The 20,326-nt window shown below is 37.8% G+C and overlaps 1 protein-coding gene across 1 annotated transcript in view; it reads left to right on the forward strand.

Moving 5' to 3' along the window:
• The window catches only part of LOC129268939 (DNA-directed RNA polymerase III subunit RPC5-like), a 52,440-nt gene that overhangs the window by 17,698 nt on the left and 14,416 nt on the right, over positions 1–20,326 (forward strand). The window contains exons 7-12 of the mRNA XM_064105109.1: positions 3,780–3,862; positions 10,055–10,191; positions 13,737–13,857; positions 17,432–17,513; positions 18,784–18,843; positions 20,154–20,311. Coding sequence (XP_063961179.1) covers positions 3,780–3,862; positions 10,055–10,191; positions 13,737–13,857; positions 17,432–17,513; positions 18,784–18,843; positions 20,154–20,311 — 641 coding nt within the window. The remainder of the gene's footprint in view (positions 1–3,779; positions 3,863–10,054; positions 10,192–13,736; positions 13,858–17,431; positions 17,514–18,783; positions 18,844–20,153; positions 20,312–20,326) is intronic.

Here is a 20,326-nt window from a genome sequence, read left to right on the forward strand (position 1 = left end):
AACCAGAACAAATAGTGGTAATGATGAAATAATGGTTAGCACATAATTATAAACATATAGATGTTATACATGTAGTAATGAATGGAAATGGAGCATGCACAAAAAAGCCATTAAAAGGCTTGTTAAAATGCGCATACCGAAGATGTATTAATCGTTCAAATAAAATTCAGTATATGGTATGGATGCGCCAAGTACCAAAGAATAAATAAAGATTAAGAATCATTTCATTAAAACAAAAGGATAAATCAAACGTACTTAAAGCAAACTTCAAGTTAAAACAAAACATAACAAGGATTTAAAAAACAAAAACAAATAGATGAACAATCAAACAAAACAAAAAATACAAACCACGTTAAAAGAAAACAATATTTGCTCAGTAATTTCCTTTTATGTTGTCTTTTAAAAGTGTTTTTAAATTGTATATCATATGTTAACAAGTCTAAAGTATTCCATAGTGTGGGGCCAGCATGTCGTATTGAGTATGTCTGCCATTTGAAAAGGTCCATCTGTGGAATTTGTTGATGATCTAGTAAAGTAATTGTGAATGTTTGCATTTAATTGAGAACATATTCATTAAATAGGGTGAAAGACTATTTGTGTGGTATCATTGCATAATTGAAGCAATTTGAATCTGGGTCAGTTTAACTGTACGTAATGATTTAGTCTTGACTTTGGTTCTGGGCTATATAGCTGACAATTAAATGATTGGATAAATGCTATCAATGGTAACTACTATTGTTGACCAATTCTTGCAAGACTTCCTATTTCATAAAACTTATCAATGTAAGGTTACAACCTTCCATTTTGATCTATGGATAATGTTAGTGCTGTAGCTCGGAGCCTTCAACTCGGTCCGAAATCGGCTCGGAAATTTTATTAGAATCAAAGTCCGTCTCGGTTTGGCCCGGTAACCCGGACCAGTTCAATTTGATGTGCGTTGTGCAAAAAAATGAAATGTTTTGACCTACTTGACTAACTACTGTGACTGACATCACCCCTCTGACCTTGTCCTCAAAAGAGGACACACGCTCGAAAATCTTATCTTGTTTACCCCGCCACATGCCAATATTTTGTCTTGATAATTAATCCATCACCAAACTCTCTACTTTCAACACTGTACTCGACTCGCACTTGATGGCATGCAATTCAGACTTTTTTCTCATCCGCTGCACACCTCCGCTCCCGCCCTGGCCCTCGCTTTAACAGTTAATCGAGGAGCTCACGTTGACTCGCATCTCTGTTAATCAGCCATTGGTTGAGCGCTAGGCCAGTAGTACAACGCGTAAATTAGTCAAGAAATACGACCACTCCCATCTATATAATCGCACCAACACACCCAAACCAGCCAATAACAGTTAACTTTAATCTTTGCGAGCTTTGATTGGTTCATTCATCTGTCAATAACAGGAATCACTCTCTGGCCTTAAGCACATGGTCTTGAATGAAAGACCAACATGCTTTGGAATGTGTGAAAGCCAAAACCACATTGTTTATTATACCTGGCTGTCGAAGTTCTTCTTCGTGGTGACCTAATTCCAGATACTCTCCAGACATTGTTTTGTCAATAAATTATAACCAAGGGCGATGGAAATTCCAGTAGAACGAAGCCAACGTTTATTAGAAATGGGTTTTGGCTTTTGGGGTACTAATAGTGATGAGAAAATTGGAAAGGGGATTTTTCATCATGAGTGAAGTCAATTAACTAAACCATTCACAAAATGATTAAAATATAGTTTTTAAAAAATTAAGACGAGGAAAAGCATTGGAATATATTGTATACTTCCTTTTCATCTTTTGCTCTGGAAAATCCCATTAATTTTCAACATGTATTCCTATTTCTTTTGTATAGGTAAGATTTATTTGTTGCAATATTGTCCACGATATCAAAATAAAATGAGATGGAATAAAATTTATTTCTTTTGAAATCTTGACTGGCCTTTCTTTTTCTACCGTTTTTTTTCAAAACATTCTTGTACCAATTTTAAAACTTCGCAATCGTATCATTTCAATATCCATTGCTTTCATTCACTTCACTCCATCACACTTTATATAGCTGGAGTCTGGGGAAATTAATACAAGACCATAGCGTGTGGGAGACTAAAAGGAAAAGTGGTTTTAAATGATTTTATCATCCAAACTGTATATCAGTCATTTTCAAATAATTTTTCCTTCATTCCTTCATTCATTCATTAATTCATTCATTCCTTCTCTCTTCTCTTCATCAACGAAATTAATAACTAGCTGAATCACGTTACATCACATCACACTGCTGTGGCTGAATTGTAAATAAACAGACGCCGTAAATATACCATTGTAACACGGGGGGGGGGGGGTTGTAGTTTTGGGCACAACATGGAAACAAAAAAGTAATTTGTTTGCCATCACAATCATCTCGAAGGAAACATAATTCTCATTCGGACTTCTTTATGACCACCACCGATGACAGTTACATGTAGCTCACAAAACCAAGAAAATTAATGTAAACATGACAACCGGGGCCTCGTTCAAAAAATTCAAGCAAGTGATTGAAACCATTCCTGACCAGGTGATCAATCACATGACTCCATACACACGCATTTAACGTGCACTGTACACTACATGGACACATACATGTAATACACACACATTGTGATAACGGCACAGTACAGCCGCACAGCCACATGTACACAGAATAGGCGCAGGGCTAGGGCGGGCAGCGCAGGGGTGCATGGCTCGCAAAGATTGCTTTACGCTGGATTATATCGGGCTGAAAAAAACATAGCTAAGTACGGTACTTAGGGCCAATCGTCATGCATGGACGGACTGGACTACCTATTAAAGTTATGAATGAGCGGTAAGGCTTGGCTTGAGTCTGCCTCTAACTTTGCAGGTGAATAGATCAAGGTTTAAACAATTAAATGGATTTTTATTTTTATCACGATGACGGAAACAAGTTGTAAAGCATTCCGGTTAATTTTCCGGGTTGAGAGAGCTTGGCAGTGTAGCCCGGTTCGTATTTTCCGAACCGAACTAGCTGAACCCGGCGGGATTCAGTTCGGAAGGTGATCCGAGCTACAGCACTAGATAATGTACAGTTATATTATTTCATTTTATCTCATAAAATATGCTAATTTATGCGCATTTTTCAAAATTCACAAAAAATGCTTCTTTATTTATTTTGTTGACTGATTTTGATATTTCTGCTTCCATTTGGTAGAGCTTCATGAGGATTCACATAAAATGCTTCTTCTTTATTTGTTAACCGATTATGATTTTTTTTTTCTTCCATCTGGTAGAGCCTCAGGTTCACCAAACCTGTACACAGAATTTCGAAATTTTGACTAGAATTTTTTTTGTCTCACCTGCATAGCAGAGTGAGACTATAGGCGTCGCTTTTGCGGCGGTGGCGTCAACACCAAATCTAAACTAAAGGTTAAGTCTTTGAAATGACAGCATAACTTAGAAAGTATATGGACCTAATTTAGGTTATGTTATTGTACGATTCCATTTTGATAATGGGAACATATTTCATGGAACAGAGCCCTTCTAAATAGCTTTGTAACAGAAATGATTTTTAGGGCACTTTATATAGATATTTCAGTGCACACGGTAAGGCTGACTGATAAAAACAACAAATCTATGTGTAGTAAAGAAGAAAAAAAAGAGGAATTTGTCAAGTTTGTTCATATTGGCCATTGCTCTGAGTTAACATTTTATAAATTATGGATTTATATCAATGCTTAGACGTTGACCAGGCTTGTCACTGTTTCCTGAAAATTGTTATCAATATCTTTTTAAAGGACTCCAGATCAGAGAGAGAAAGGGATCATCTGTATTGCCAGGCCATGGATAGTGAGATCAATCAACTGTCACTGCCTCCCAAGTAAGCTCATGTATATACATTCCACTCACCTGGGTGGGGGTTGTTATCTTACCATGCCACCCAAGTAAGCTCATTTAACTAGATTCCACTCACCTGGGTGGGGGTTGTTATCTTACCATGTCACCCAAGTAAGCTTATTTAACTAGATTCCTTTTACCTGGGTGGGGGCTGTTATCTTACCATGTCACCCAAGTAAGCTCATGTATATACATTCCTTTCACCTGGGTGGGGGCTGTTATCTTACCATGTCACCCAAGTAAGCTTATTTAACTAGATTCATTTCACCTGGGTGGGGGCTGTTATCTTACCATGTCACCCAAGTAAGCTCATTTAACTAGATTCCTTTCACCTGGGTGGGGGCTGTTATCTTACCATGTCACCCAAGTAAGCTCATTTAACTAGATTCCACTCACCTGGGTGGGGGTTGTTATCTTACCATGTCACCCAAGTAAGCTCATTTAACTAGATTCCTTTCACCTGGGTGGGGACTGTTATCTTAACGTGTCACCCAAGTAAGCTCATTTAACTAGATTCCTTTCACCTGCGTGGGGACTGTTATCTTACCATGTCACCCAAGTAAGCTCATTTAACTAGATTCCTTTCACCTTGGTGGGGGCTGTTATCTTACCATGTCACCCAAGTAAGCTCATTTAACTAGATTCCACTCACCTGGGTGGGGGTTGTTATCTTACCATGTCACCCAAGTAAGCTCATTTAACTAGATTCCTTTCACCTGGGTGGGGACTGTTATCTTAACGTGTCACCCAAGTAAGCTCATTTAACTAGATTCCTTTCACCTGGGTGGGGACTGTTATCTTACCATGTCACCCAAGTAAGCTCATTTAACTAGATTCCTTTCACCTTGGTGGGGGCTGTTATCTTACCATGTCACCCAAGTAAGCTCATTTAACTAGATTCCACTCACCTGGGTGGGGGCTGTTATCTTACCATGTCACCCAAGTAAGCTCATTTAACTAGATTCCACTCACCTGGGTGGGGGTTGTTATCTTACCATGTCACCCAAGTAAGCTCATTTAACTAGATTCCTTTCACCTGGGTGGGGACTGTTATCTTAACGTGTCACCCAAGTAAGCTCATTTAACTAGATTCCTTTCACCTGGGTGGGGGCTGTTATCTTACCATGTCACCCAAGTAAGCTCATTTAACTACATTCCTTTCACCTTGGTGGGGGCTGTTATCTTACCATGTCACCCAAGTAAGCTCATTTAACTAGATTCCTTTCACCTGGGTGGGGGCTGTTATCTTATCATGCCACCCAAGTAAGCTCATTTAACTAGATTCCTTTCACCTGGGTGGGGGCTGTTATCTTACCATGTCACCCAAGTAAGCTTATTTAACTAGATTCCTTTTACCTGGGTGGGGGCTGTTATCTTACCGTGTCACCCAAGTAAGCTCATTTAACTAGATTCCTTTCACCTGGGTGGGGGCTGTTATCTTACCGTGTCACCCAAGTAAGCTCATTTAACTAGATTCCTTTTACCTGGGTGGGGGTTGTTATCTTACCGTGTCACCCAAGTAAGCTCATTTAACTAGATTCCTTTCACCTGGGTGGGGGCTGTTATCTTACCGTGTCACCCAAGTAAGCTCATTTAACTAGATTCCTTTCACCTGGGTGGGGGCTGTTATCTTACCATGCCTCCCAAGTAAGCTTATTTAACTAGATTCCTTTCACCTGGGTGGGGGCTGTTATCTTACCGTGTCACCCAAGTAAGCTCATTTAACTAGATTCCTTTTACCTGGGTGGGGGCTGTTATCTTACCATGCCTCCCAAGTAAGCTCATTTAACTAGATTCCTTTCACCTGGGTGGGGGCTGTTATCTTACCGTGTCACCCAAGTAAGCTCATTTAACTAGATTCCTTTTACCTGGGTGGGGGTTGTTATCTTACCGTGTCACCCAAGTAAGCTCATTTAACTAGATTCCTTTCACCTGGGTGGGGGCTGTTATCTTACCGTGTCACCCAAGTAAGCTCATTTAACTAGATTCCTTTTACCTGGGTGGGGGCTGTTATCTTACCATGTCACCCAAGTAAGCTTATTTAACTAGATTCCTTTTACCTGGGTGGGGGTTGTTATCTTACCGTGTCACCCAAGTAAGCTCATTTAACTAGATTCCTTTCACCTGGGTGGGGGCTGTTATCTTACCGTGTCACCCAAGTAAGCTCATTTAACTAGATTCCTTTTACCTCGGTGGGGGCTGTTATCTTACCATGTCACCCAAGTAAGCTTATTTAACTACATTCCTTTTACCTGGGTGGGGGCTGTTATCTTACCATGTCACCCAAGTAAGCTCATGTATATACATTCCTTTCACCTGGGTGGGGGCTGTTATCTTACCATGTCACCCAAGTAAGCTCATGTATATACATTCCTTTCACCTGGGTGGGGGCTGTTATCTTACCATGCCTCCCAAGTAAGCTCATGTATATACATTCCTTTCACCTGGGTGGGGGTTGTTATCTTACCATGCCACCCAAGTAAGCTCATTTAACTACATTCCTTTCACCTGGGTGGGGGCTGTTATCTTTCCATGCCTCCCAAGTAAGCTTATTTAACTAGATTCCTTTCACCTGGGTGGGGGCTGTTATCTTACCATGCCTCCCAAGTAAGCTTATTTAACTAGATTCCTTTCACCTGGGTGGGGGCTGTTATCTTACCATGTCACCCAAGTAAGCTTATTTAACTACATTCCTTTCACCTGGGTGGGGGTTGTTATCTTACCGTGTCACCCAAGTAAGCTCATTTAACTACATTCCTTTCACCTTGGTGGGGGCTGTTATCTTACCATGCCTCCCAAGTAAGCTCATTTAACTATAGATTCCTTTCACCTGGGTGGGGGCTGTTATCTTACCATGTCACCCAAGTAAGCTTATTTAACTACATTCCTTTCACATGGGTGGGGGTTGTTATATTACTGTGTCACCCAAGTAAGCTCATTTAACTACATTCCTTTCACCTTGGTGGGGGCTGTTATCTTACCATGCCTCCCAAGTAAGCTCATTTAACTATAGATTCCTTTCACCTGGGTGGGGGCTGTTATCTTACCATGTCACCCAAGTAAGCTCATTTAACTACATTCCTTTCACCTGGGTGGGGGTTGTTATCTTACCGTGTCACCCAAGTAAGCTCATTTAACTACATTCCTTTCACCTTGGTGGGGGCTGTTATCTTACCATGCCTCCCAAGTAAGCTCATTTTACTATAGATTCCTTTCACCTGGGTGGGGGCTGTTATCTTACCATGTCACCCAAGTAAGCTCATTTAACTACATTTCTTTCACCTGGGTGGGGGTTGTTATCTTACCGTGTCACCCAAGTAAGCTCATTTAACTACATTCCTTTCACCTGGGTGGGGGTTGTTATCTTACCGTGTCACCCAAGTAAGCTTATTTAACTACATTCCTTTCACCTGGGTGGGGGTTGTTATCTTACCGTGTCACCCAAGTAAGCTCATTTAACTACATTCCTTTCACCTGGGTGGGGGTTGTTATCTTACCATGTCACCCAAGTAAGCTCATTTAACTACATTCCTTTCACCTGGGTGGGGGCTGTTATCTTACCATGCCTCCCAAGTAAGCTCATTTAACTATAGATTCCTCCCAAGTAAGCTCATTTAACTATAGATTCCTTTTACCTGGGTGGGGGTTGTTATCTTACCGTGTCACCCAAGTAAGCTTATTTAACTACATTCCTTTCACCTTGGTGGGGGCTGTTATCTTACCGTGTCACCCAAGTAAGCTCATTTAACTACATTCCTTTCACCTGGGTGGGGGCTGTTATCTTACCGTGTCACCCAAGTAAGCTCATTTAACTATAGATTCCTTTTACCTGGGTGGGGGTTGTTATCTTACCGTGTCACCCAAGTAAGCTTATTTAACTACATTCCTTTCACCTTGGTGGGGGCTGTTATCTTACCGTGTCACCCAAGTAAGCTCATTTAACTACATTCCTTTCACCTGGGTGGGGGCTGTTATCTTACCGTGTCACCCAAGTAAGCTCATTTAACTACATTCCTTTCACCTGGGTGGGGGCTGTTATCTTACCGTGTCACCCAAGTAAGCTCATTTAACTACATTCGTTTTACCTGGGTGGGGGCTGTTATCTTACCGTGTCACCCAAGTAAGCTCATTTAACTACATTCCTTTCCCCTCGGTGGGGGCTGTTATCTTACCATGTCACCCAAGTAAGCTCATTTAACTAGATTCCTTTCAGCTGGGTGGGGGTTGTTATCTTACCATGTCACCCAAGTAAGCTCATTTAACTAGATTCCTTTCACCTGGGTGGGGGCTGTTATCTTATCATGTCACCCAAGTAAGCTCATTTAACTAGATTCCTTTCACCTGGGTGGGGGCTGTTATCTTACCGTGTCACCCAAGTAAGCTCATTTAACTAGATTCCTTTCAGCTGGGTGGGGGTTGTTATCTTATCATGTCACCCAAGTAAGCTCATTTAACTAGATTCCTTTCACCTGGGTGGGGGTTGTTATCTTACCATGTCACCCAAGTAAGCTCATTTAACTAGATTCCTTTCACCTGGGTGGGGGTTGTTATCTTATCATGCCACCCAAGTAAGCTCATTTAACTAGATTCCACTCACTTGGGTGGGGGCTGTTATCTTACCATGTCACCCAAGTAAGCTTATTTAACTAGATTCCTTTCACCTTGGTGGGGGCTGTTATCTTACCATGTCACCCAAGTAAGCTCATTTAACTAGATTCCTTTCACCTTGGTGGGGGTTGTTATCTTACCATGTCACCCAAGTAAGCTCATTTAACTAGATTCCTTTCACCTTGGTGGGGGTTGTTATCTTACCATGTCACCCAAGTAAGCTCATTTAACTAGATTCCACTCACCTGGGTGGGGGTTGTTATCTTACCATGCCACCCAAGTAAGCTCATTTAACTAGATTCCACTCACCTGGGTGGGGGCTGTTATCTTACCATGTCACCCAAGTAAGCTTATTTAACTAGATTCCTTTCACCTTGGTGGGGGCTGTTATCTTACCATGTCACCCAAGTAAGCTCATTTAACTAGATTCCTTTCACCTTGGTGGGGGCTGTTATCTTACCATGCCTCCCAAGTAAGCTCATTTAACTAGATTCCTTTCACCTGGGTGGGGGCTGTTATCTTACCATGTCACCCAAGTAAGCTTATTTAACTAGATTCCTTTCACCTGGGTGGGGGTTGTTATCTTACCATGTCACCCAAGTAAGCTCATTTAACTACATTCCTTTCACCTTGGTGGGGGCTGTTATCTTATCATGCCACCCAAGTAAGCTCATTTAACTAGATTCCTTTCACCTGGGTGGGGGCTGTTATCTTACCATGTCACCCAAGTAAGCTCATTTAACTAGATTCCTTTCACCTGGGTGGGGGTTGTTATCTTACCGTGTCACCCAAGTAAGCTTATTTAACTACATTCCTTTCACCTTGGTGGGGGCTGTTATCTTACCATGTCACCCAAGTAAGCTCATTTAACTAGATTCCTTTCACCTTGGTGGGGGTTGTTATCTTACCGTGTCACCCAAGTAAGCTTATTTAACTAGATTCCTTTCACCTGGGTGGGGGCTGTTATCTTACCATGTCACCCAAGTAAGCTTATTTAACTACATTCCTTTCACCTGGGTGGGGGCTGTTATCTTACCATGTCACCCAAGTAAGCTTATTTAACTACATTCCTTACACCTGTGTGGGGGCTGTTATCTTACCATGTCACCCAAGTTAGCTTATTTAACTAGATTCCTTTTACCTGGGTGGGGGCTGTTATCTTACCATGTCACCCAAGTAAGCTTATTTAACTAGATTCCTTTCACCTGGGTGGGGGCTGTTATCTTACCATGTCACCCAAGTAAGCTCATTTAACTAGATTCCTTTCACCTGGATGGGGGCTGTTATCTTACCATGTCACCCAAGTAAGTCCACTTTGATCCATTTATTTTTATTCAGTGATGGAGGTTGGGGGTGCTGTTACATGAAATATGACAAAATTAAAATCATTCGGTTAGATATTTTAGGAAAACTAGTAGTTAAGCTATAAAAGAAATTGTGATGAAATATTAAGATATTTTTTTTGTAAGTTCTCAGCAGATACAGTTTCCCTATATGCTGATAATGGATGAAAATTAAATTAGATTATGAATGCCTTTTCCTCAATTTATTTTTAAAACTGTTTCAGAGAATATTTATCATCTTTAATTCCTGAGATGGAAGAGGATGCCCTTACCAAACCAAACATGCCTGTCAACATTCTATCTATGTCACAACTCAAGACAATGTCATTACCAGATCAAGTGAGGGCTCTCCTCAGAAATGGTGAGAGCAATAAGCAAGTCTGTGTGTACAGTATGTGCAATGAATATAATTAGAATTAAATCTAAAACAAGAAGCAAGTCTGTAGATCAATATCTAAGAATTTACAGGCTGCATTGCATTCCATCACTGATTCCCTGGATCTCTAGTTTTCTAAGTGGTTACCAGCATGTAACTCGTTATTAAGGCAAACTGTACCTCACGGTCAGCAAAATAATGCAGGTGTTCTGCAAGAGACATGCCTCGGTCCACTTGTGTTCCTAGAAATGATAAATGGTGCACTCCAAACATCAACAAATGTGGCACGATGGGAATATGTTGATGATGTAACATTTGCAAATACTTGTAGTATGGGTGGAGTGCAGTTCCGGATAAGGGAAAAAATTACACAGGGTGGCGGGCGAAATCGCCCCGGAAATGCCTCAGAGCGCCCCGAAATTGTCCAAGAATATGTGTACGGGGGCGACATAAAAACTGCAAGTTGCCCTTGTAATTATTGGCAGGCGGTTACTGGCTAGGCGCTCCAGTGAGTCGGCTCAGTTCTGACCTTGAGGGATTCTAGCAGGCTTGCCAGCTACTCCTTTTTTTCCAGGAGTTACCCCCGTTCTTAAGATTTTTTATCAACCAAAAAGAGGGGCACTCTGTTTTTCTAAGATAAAAAATAAGAAATCCAAATGTGTGGTGGGGTATTGGTATGTGTATAGCTGTAAGAGTAATATAATTTTCAACACTTAAGGCCAAGAGCATTAGGCCAAAATGGGCTTAAGAAAGGAAATTTTAGGTAACAAGCTGATATTTTTTCAGGATAGGTCCAGGAATATGTCTAGAATAACATACTCAAGGTCCTTGAGGGTTTACTGTAATCCAGGATGGCATCCAAAATGGCCACCATTCACAGAAAATGGACATAACTCACTCACTATCCACATTAGACATCCAAAGTCGGTGCATATTTCATGGTTTAAAGGGGTAAGAACATCTAATGATACAGGTAAGAGTGAACATAAGCAGACCAGGGTACCAGTCCTTCACGTTTATAATTTCGTGGAGCTCAATAAATCGCTCTCCTTATTTTTTTGAGGAGCTCAATTGAGCTACTCAGAATCGCTCTCCGTGAGGAGCTCAAATCAATTCAATACAATCCATGTATGATAAATTGTAGATTTTTCTTAACATTGTATATATGCAATAGCTGTGTTAGCTATTAATTAATCTGTGGTGAAACTAGGCCTGGGTCACGTCAATACGTTTACAAGATGTCGTATGCGCTACTGCTAAAAAATATAAAAAATTGGGGAAAAAAATTGAAAAAAAAATTGAAAAAATTTCACATTTTACATCTTTAAATCCATGAAATGGCCTTCTTTTTTCCATAATTCCTTGAAATTACTTTGATTTAGTTGAAAACTATCAGAAAAATGAAGAATATTCACCTCTTTCCCGACTCTGATTTTAACTTACCTCGGTAAATATTGTAGTCCCACATGTAGACTTCCATGGTGTTGCCATGAAAATCTACATATGGGACTACATGGGACTGCAATATTAATAGTTTAAATTAAAATCAGAGTCGGGAAAGAGATGAATATTCTTCATTTTTCTGATAGTTTTCAACTAAATCAAAGTAATTTCAAGGAATTATGGAAAAAAGAAGACCATTTCATGGATTTAAAGATGTGAAATGTCAAATTTTAGCAATTTTTTTTTCATTTTTTTTTTTTTTTTTAGGAGCGCGATTTTTTGCTCTCCTTATTTTTTTCAAGGAGCGCGGTAGGAGCGCCGGCGCGATCGCGCTCCTCAAAAATGAAGGTCTGGGGTACCTGAAAATCCAAGATGGCAACCAAAATTGGCTGCCAAAGCCTAAATATCCACAATTCATCTGTTACTTACTTTAATGTCTTTAATTTTGATTCTATTCAATGGTTTTAAAGGGTCAAGTAGTACATTGGGACAAGTTACAAGGACAGTCAGTGGTCAAGTTTGTCCTAAAATCCAAGATGGCTTCCAAAATGGAGTCTAAAATGGCTGCTGTTACTTAAAAAATAACATATTTTATTTCATATCCGTCTGAGAGACATTATTTTGGTGCCTGTACTATAAGGATCTTATAATACTTTTGGACTGCTCATAAAGATATGCAATTGTCCATTTTGCATGAAAATCCAAGAGGGTGGCGTGTAACTCCCATCACTTAAAAACGGTCATACTTTATATCCATGGTTCACCTGTGAGAAATGAATTTGGCAAATATAGGGCAAGTAACAAGGTTGTTCAGTTTTCCATTATGTGCGAAAATCCAAGGTGGTCTTATAATTGCACAAAATGCCTGCTGTTACCTACTCCTGTAACCATAGGATCACTTTTTAAACGCCCGTCTAGATGGGACGCATTATGGCATCACGCTCGGTGTCCATCCATCTGTCTGTCGTAACGTCCGTCCATTAACTTTTCCTTGTAAACGCAATAACTTCAGTTTAACTTAACCTAGGCTCATATAATTTGGTTTGTATGATACTAGCATGGATCCCAGAAAGCCTAATGATTTTGAGGTCAAAAAGTCCAAGGTCAAGGTCACAGTGACATGTTTTCATCTTACCCTTCTGCAGTCCTTGTTAATGCAATAACTTCAGTTTAACTTAACCTAGGCTCATATAATTTGGTGTGCATGATATTAGAATGGATCTCAGGAAGCCTATTGATTGTGAGGTTAAAAGGTCAAGATCACAGTAACATGTTTTCATCTTACCCTTCTGAAGTCCTAAACGCGATAACTTTAGTTGAACTTAACCTAGGCTCATAGAATTTAGTGTGTATGATACTAGCATAGATTGTATTGATTTTTAGGTCAGGTCAGGTGAAGTCGCCATCTTCCACTTTTCTTGCTTGACCAATAGCTCCATTTTCCGCGTTTCAGACGGGCGTATTATGCGCTCGCCTTAGCGACACTCTTGTTTTGTTTATCATCATTGAACAATATCTTTTACACAATTGTTAAATTTTTCTGTTAAACTGTTGAATATTTACATTTTTATTGAGACATACATGTAATTTAATATACTACAATAGTATTCCCACTAGTTATTTTCCAGACACCCAATTTACTTTCCAGTTGATATTTCATTCCAATTTCCACGATTACAAGTAATTTCAGTACCATATTATATTTGTTTTATTTAATTTGCAGTTATCTGTATTATTGTATGAACAATTTTTGTGTCATTATTACTCTAAAATACATCCCAATTCGGCCTTAGCTGCAAAGATGTCTTGATTTTTACTAATAAACCATTCAAATATTTATATATCCATTTATATGTGCAATGAATACAATTTAAATTAAATCTAAAGCTATAAGCAATCCATAAATGTGCAATGAATATAATTTCATTAAATCTAAAGCATTAAGCATATCTGTAGATACAATTGAGCATCTTTTTTTGTGCATGTTGTGTTCAAATTGTTTTCGAGAATTTTTCGTAAACTTTCAAACAGCTATAAGATACACCTCTTTATATACCAATGTGGAATTGCTTTTGTTTTTCTTTCAGCCAAAGTAATTCGTTTCTCGCAGTTGATGAGTATCTTACCGGGTAGTTATGACCAGGTGTCTGTCTTACGAGCTCTTCAGATGGTGGCATTGCTGGTTCAAGGTTGCTGGGTCGTTAAGAGGTTAATCAGGTTTTTTTTACTTGTCCCTTCTTCTTGAACCATTCAAGAAAAGCAGTCATACATTTCTCATCATCTTTCTTTCCTTATGTCCCATTTTCATAAAAAGATTAATTATTATTATTACTTTTTTATTTGGCATTTCAATTCATATAGAATACAGAGTTACAGGCAAGTCAATGAAAAGAACAATTACAATGTTGCATGAAAAAGAAAATATGACATGGCTAAGAGTTTGAGAGGCTGCCTGGGTATTGAAAAGGTTAACTCAATAACCATAACCTGCAGGTCTTCCTCCCCAAAACCTCCCCTACTCCATTCAGGTCAAAATAAGAAAATGAAGATATTTAGAGCAAGTGTTGCTGCAAACCAGTAAAAAAAAAGTGGTCAAACATGTGACTTTATCACTTCAAGCAAACCCCCACAATCCTTCCCCCACATCATTACGTCAAGCATTAACAATAATAAACATTAAACAATTATAAATTCAGAAATATATATATTGGATCATATATAATGAGATCAATTAAACAATAACACATAACAAATAATTTGAAATCCATGTATTGCAGTTTTGTGCAAATGTTCGGTTCTAGCTTTCATGTGTTGGAAAAAGATTGTGCGTTCACTCTGGTATAATCTTACCGTTACAATGTCCTTACCGCTTCACAGGATACAATGTTATAAAGATCTTTAATGACAAATGCATTGAGATATCTCCTTCTGGATTCCAGAGTAAACCAAGTAAGGGTTTGTAAGTGTTGTGGATAAGGCATTTCTTGTTGCCTTTGTTTCAAATTAACTCACGTTGCCCTTGGCTGTACTTGTTCAAGGACTTCAGTATGTTTCCTTGTATAAACATACCATGATGGAACCCCGTATTCCAGGATTGGCAACACAAGTGATTTGTACAAACAAAATGATGCCTGCTGTGACACGGCCCTCACCTACAGTAAGCTTGATATTAGACCGAACATTCTATTTGCCCTTTTGATTACATTATCAATCTGGTCATCCCATGTCACACTAGAATTCAGGGTGACACCCAAGGTACTTGATAGAATGTATTTGTTCTATTTTATTATCATTTTGTATACGCTGTGTTTCCGACATTTTCTCTTACTATGGGCAATCCTAAGGACTTCAATTTTTTGTAGCATTGAGTTGCTTTTTTGTTTAATCGCACCAGTTAATATATGAAATTTCAGCTTGGAGTACTTGGAGTTTATCTGACTCGTTACGGATTATGCGATATTAGTGCATTGAGATTGTACTACCCGAGTGATGTCGTTAACGAACAGATTGAACAACCTTTGCCTAATACACTTCCTGAGGTATTCCTGAAGTCACTTCTGACCAGCCAGCTCATGATCCCCATAACTGAACAGTTTGCTCTCTCAAACAAACAAAAGATTTAATCCATTTCCACACATTACTATGGATATTGTAGGTTTAGGATAATTGATTTAGGATAAGACTATGCGGCATTGGACGAAATGCCTTGCTAAAATAAAAAACAATGGATTAAAGGAGTGGATCCAGGGATGTAAACCAGTCATGGGTGATGTTAAGTAGTTGTGTAACACATGACTTTAGGGAGTGAAACCATGTTATTAGGGAGAAAGCAAGTCATATGAATCGGCATGGGATACTATTGATCAATCAAATAATTGAGGTGATTACAACCGGGCAGAAGTTACGATAATCAGAGGGATTACCAAGACTTATGAACAGGATTAACAATTGACTGTTTCCACTGAATGGGAAGTTGACTTTGTGAAAGTGAAATTTGACATGCACTGTAATACGGATATTGGTTTTTTTGTCTCACCTGCATAGCAGAGTGAGACTATAGGCGCCGCTTTTCCGAAGGCGGCGGCGTCAACACCAAATCTTAAACGAAGGTTAAGTTTTTGAAATGACATCATAAATTAGGAATTATATGGACCTAGTTCGTGAAACTGACATAAGTTTAATCAAGTATTACTGAACATCCTGCCTGAGTTTAAGGTCACATGCCCAATGTCAAAGGTCATTCAGGGTCAATGAACTTAGACCATGTTGGGGGAATCAACATCAAAATCTTAACATAAGGTTAAGTTTTTTGGTTTGTAGATTATAGTCATTGTGTCAGGGTTACTGGTTTATAAAGATAGTTATTTTGTCAGGGTTGCTGGTTTGTAGATGATAGTCATTGTTTTTTGTCATATTTTTAGCTCATCTGGCCCGAATGGCCAGATGAGCTTTATATGCCGTGGCGTGGCATCTGTCGTCCGTCCACAATTTCAAAATGCTTCTTCTTCGCTATTTCTAGTCCGATTTAAATTCTGTTTGCTTTATATGATAGCACTAGGTGGGGGATTCAAAACTTCTACACAGAATTTTGAAATTTCATTAAATATGCTAATTTATGCGCATTTTTCAAAATTCACAAAAAATGCTGCTTCTTTATTTGTGCACCGATTTTGATTTTTTTTTCTTGCATCTGGTAGAGCACCATAAGGTTCACCAAATTTCTACACAGAATTTTTAAATTTGGAGTAGAAAATTATTTATGCAAATTTATGCGAAATTCATACATCACAGAAAATGCCTCTTCTTGATTTGTTGACTGAATTTCAAAATGCTTCTTCTTCATCATTTCAAGTCTGATTTCAATTCTGGTTGCTTTATATGATAGCATTAGGTGGGGGATTCAAAACTTCTACACAGAATTTTGAAACTCATTAAATATGCTATTTTATGCACATTTTTAAAAATTCACATTAAATACTTCTTTAAATGTAGACCGATTTTGATTTTTTTTTTCTTCCATCTGGTAGAACTTCATGAGGTTCACCAAACTTCTACACAGAATTTGGAAATTTTCAGTAGAAAATTATTTATGCTAATTTGTGCGAAATTTATTTATAAATCACAGAAAATCCCTCTTCTTTATTTGTTGACCAATTTTTTTTTTTTTCTTCAATCTGGTAGAGCTGCATAAGGTTTACCAAACTTGTACACAAAATTTTGAAATTTTGTCTAGAAAATTATTTATGCTAATTTATGCAACATTCATAAATCACACACAAAAAAAAAATTTCTTCATTTGTTGATCAATTTCAATTTTGTTTGCTTTATATGATGGCTCGAGGTGGTGATACAAAATTTCAACACAGAATTTTGAAACTCATTAAATATGCTAATTTATTCATATATTTTCAAAACTCACAAAAAATACTTATTTATTTGTTGATTGATTTTGTTCCATCTGAGAGCTACATGAGGTTCACCAAGTTAAGAAATTTTGACGAGAAAATTATTTATGCTTAACTTGTATGAAATTTATTTCATAGATCACAAAAAATGCTTCTATGTCATTTCTTCATCAATTTCAATTCTATATCCTCAATTTATGTCACCAATATAATTCACTACAGTGTCATCTTGGCTGAAATTAAAATTGTGTTAAATTTTGTTGCGAGATGCCGGATGAGCTCCACATCATTGATGTGCTAGTAATTGACTGAGATAAAGCAGGTATATTTCTACCATGTTACATTCTGATTGACTGTTTATCTTTTGTTGTTAACAGTGAGGTGTTGTACCCCAAGGATACTTGTAGCCCCATTAGTGGAGTATCATCTGAGATCCTATGTCGAGGAAGAGATTATGTGGTAAGAACTTCACATCTGACCTACAAATTATGTTGTTCAGAATCTTGTAGATTCTCATTACTCACAATGCTAATACTGTTTACTTAATGAAGTTTCAATTTGATTAAATTCAAATTGTATTTGTTGAAAAAAATTGTTTTGTTGCTCTTGATACACAAACATAAGTGTGTAGAATGGTGTAAAAGATCAGAGTACATGTACATTACATTTGGAACACAAATTGCAAATGAATACATTAGAACAGAAATTACAAATGAATATATCAGAACAGAAATAATAATGTGAAATTGCAAAGCATGGAAAACTGTGTGAGTTAAAAAAGCTTGACACAAATCCGCATTTTAAGGAAAAAGTATGTCATGAACTTATTATCATTGTCTATGGCTGGAAAGAGTACCTTCTCCCAATTAATTTGATACTGTATTTATGTGGTATGTGTTAACGCTTAGATAATCAGTACATTTGGTATTCTTTGCAGTGATGTAAATTTTGACTTGCGCCAAAGTAAGGCATGACTACAGTGAATGAATCCAGATGTAAACTTATTTCAAGTCCCTTCTCAATGAAATTAACTTGAAAATTGATACTAAAAAAGTGTTTATTAAACAATTATGATATTTATTGAAAAGGTGTTTTGAAATGGATGTTAATGAAACGGTTGTAGGATTGTCACATCATTGACATCTGCATTCATTCATTGCAGTCATGCCTTACTTTGGCACAAATCAAAATTTACATCACTGCAAAGAATACCTCCTCTCCTGATCACCCAAGCATTAACACATAAATGTGGTATAAAATTATTTGGAAGAACATACATGTATTCTTTCAGTCAATATATAATAATTATGTGTACATGACATACCTTTTCCTTAAATTTGGGATTTGTGAGGTTTCAAGTTTATATTTTTACTTAAGGAATGTTGTACCATTTGTTTTGATATCCTCAATATCGGAAAGATAGGCCTATGTGTAAAATGTTAGCCTTCGAATATTAAATCCTACAAACTTTTATCGATGAAAATTAAGGTACTGCATGCCAATCTTTTCTCTTTTAATTAATCTACAACTAGTCATTTGTTTCATAAAAAGAACCCCTCCCAAAGAATAATAGAGAATTTAAAATGTTTTTCACCAAAGAGAAATAAGGAAGTTCTCAGGAATGTTATGCATCAAGGAAATAAGCAAACACACTCATAGTTAAGATTATTGTTTACTGTGTTGTAATAATGTATTTTCCAATGTTAGCTCTTTATTTTGTTTTTTTCAGATGTGGAGATTTACTCAGAGTCGATGTGTAGTAAGGAAAGAGGTAGCCTCTGTAACCAAGGTCAGATATATACAGGTCTATTATATTCATTAATATCACACACATATTATTTTCTTAACCCTAACTACATCATATTCTTCATTAACTATTGATTTTTGTCTCACCTGCATAGCAGAGTGAGACTATACACGCCACTTTTCCGATGGCGCCGGCGTTAACATCAAATCTTAACCAAAGGTTAATTTTTTTTAATGAAAGCATAACTTCGAAAGTATATGGACCTATATAGTTCATGGAACTTGGACATAAGTTTAATCAAGTATTACTAAACATCCTGCCTGAGTTTCAGGTCACATGACCAAGGTCAAAGGTCATGGTCAATGAACTTTGACCATGTTGGGGGAATCAACATCAAAATCTTAACCTAAGGTTAAGTTTTTGAAATGTCATCATAACTTTGAAAGTATATGGACCTAGTTCATGAAACTTGGGTGATCAAGTATTATTGAACATCCTGCCTGAGTTTTAAGTCACATGACCAAGGTCAAAGGTCATTTAAGGTCAATGAACTTTGGCCATGTTGGGGGTATTAATTGAATAACCATAAATCTGAGAGTGTATGGATCTAGTTCATAAAACTTAGACATAAGAGTAATCAAGTATCACTGAACATGTCGTGAGAGTTTTAGGTCACATGACCAAGGTCAAAGGTTATTCAAGGTCAATGAGCTATGGCCATGTTGGGGGTATTAATTGAATAACCATCATAACTCTGAAAGTGTATGGATCTAGTTCATGAAACTTGGACATTAGAGTAATCAAGTATCACTGAACATGTCGTGCGAGTTTCAGGTCACATGACCAAAGTCAAAGGTCATTTAAGGTCAATGAACTTTGGTCATGTTGGAGGTAATTATAAAATTGCTGTCTTAACTTTCAAAGTTTATAGATATAGTTTATGAAATGAAGACAAAGGGGTAATCAAGTATCACTGACAAGTCTTAGGTCACATGATCAAGGACAAATGTCATTTAGGGTCAATGAACGTAGTATTGTATCATTATATGAATGGTGTTTTTTGTGAATAATTATTTTATAGTACTTCTCAAAGTTAGCACTGCTATATTGAATCGCGTAATGCAGGTGAGACTGCCAGAAGCGATCCACTTGTCTAAACATAAATACAATTTTTTCGTATATATGTATATATTCTTTGTTACAATATTATTTTTGTTTTTAGTGAAAAGATAAAGACATGAAAGAGATTCGTTATTCATTATTATGTTGTTCTTGCCTTATTGTCTATTGTTCTTCTCTATTATCATGTTCGATTCATAGTGTTTCTTTATTGTATTGTCCTTTGTGTTTAGTTGCAAGCAGAAGACACCAAGGAGATTCTTGAACAGATGGCCAAACCCAAGGTCAACCAAGGTTGGGAATTCCTTCACGAGTATGACAGGGACTTTGTTGATCGCTTCTCAGAAGTCTATCAACGCCAGCTCATGCTATGGCAGGCTAAGCTCCAGCAGTGAGTTTTTATCCT

The sequence above is a fragment of the Lytechinus pictus genome, chromosome 10 (genome assembly GCF_037042905.1).
Source record: "Lytechinus pictus isolate F3 Inbred chromosome 10, Lp3.0, whole genome shotgun sequence".
Taxonomy (NCBI): Eukaryota; Metazoa; Echinodermata; class Echinoidea; order Temnopleuroida; family Toxopneustidae; genus Lytechinus; species Lytechinus pictus.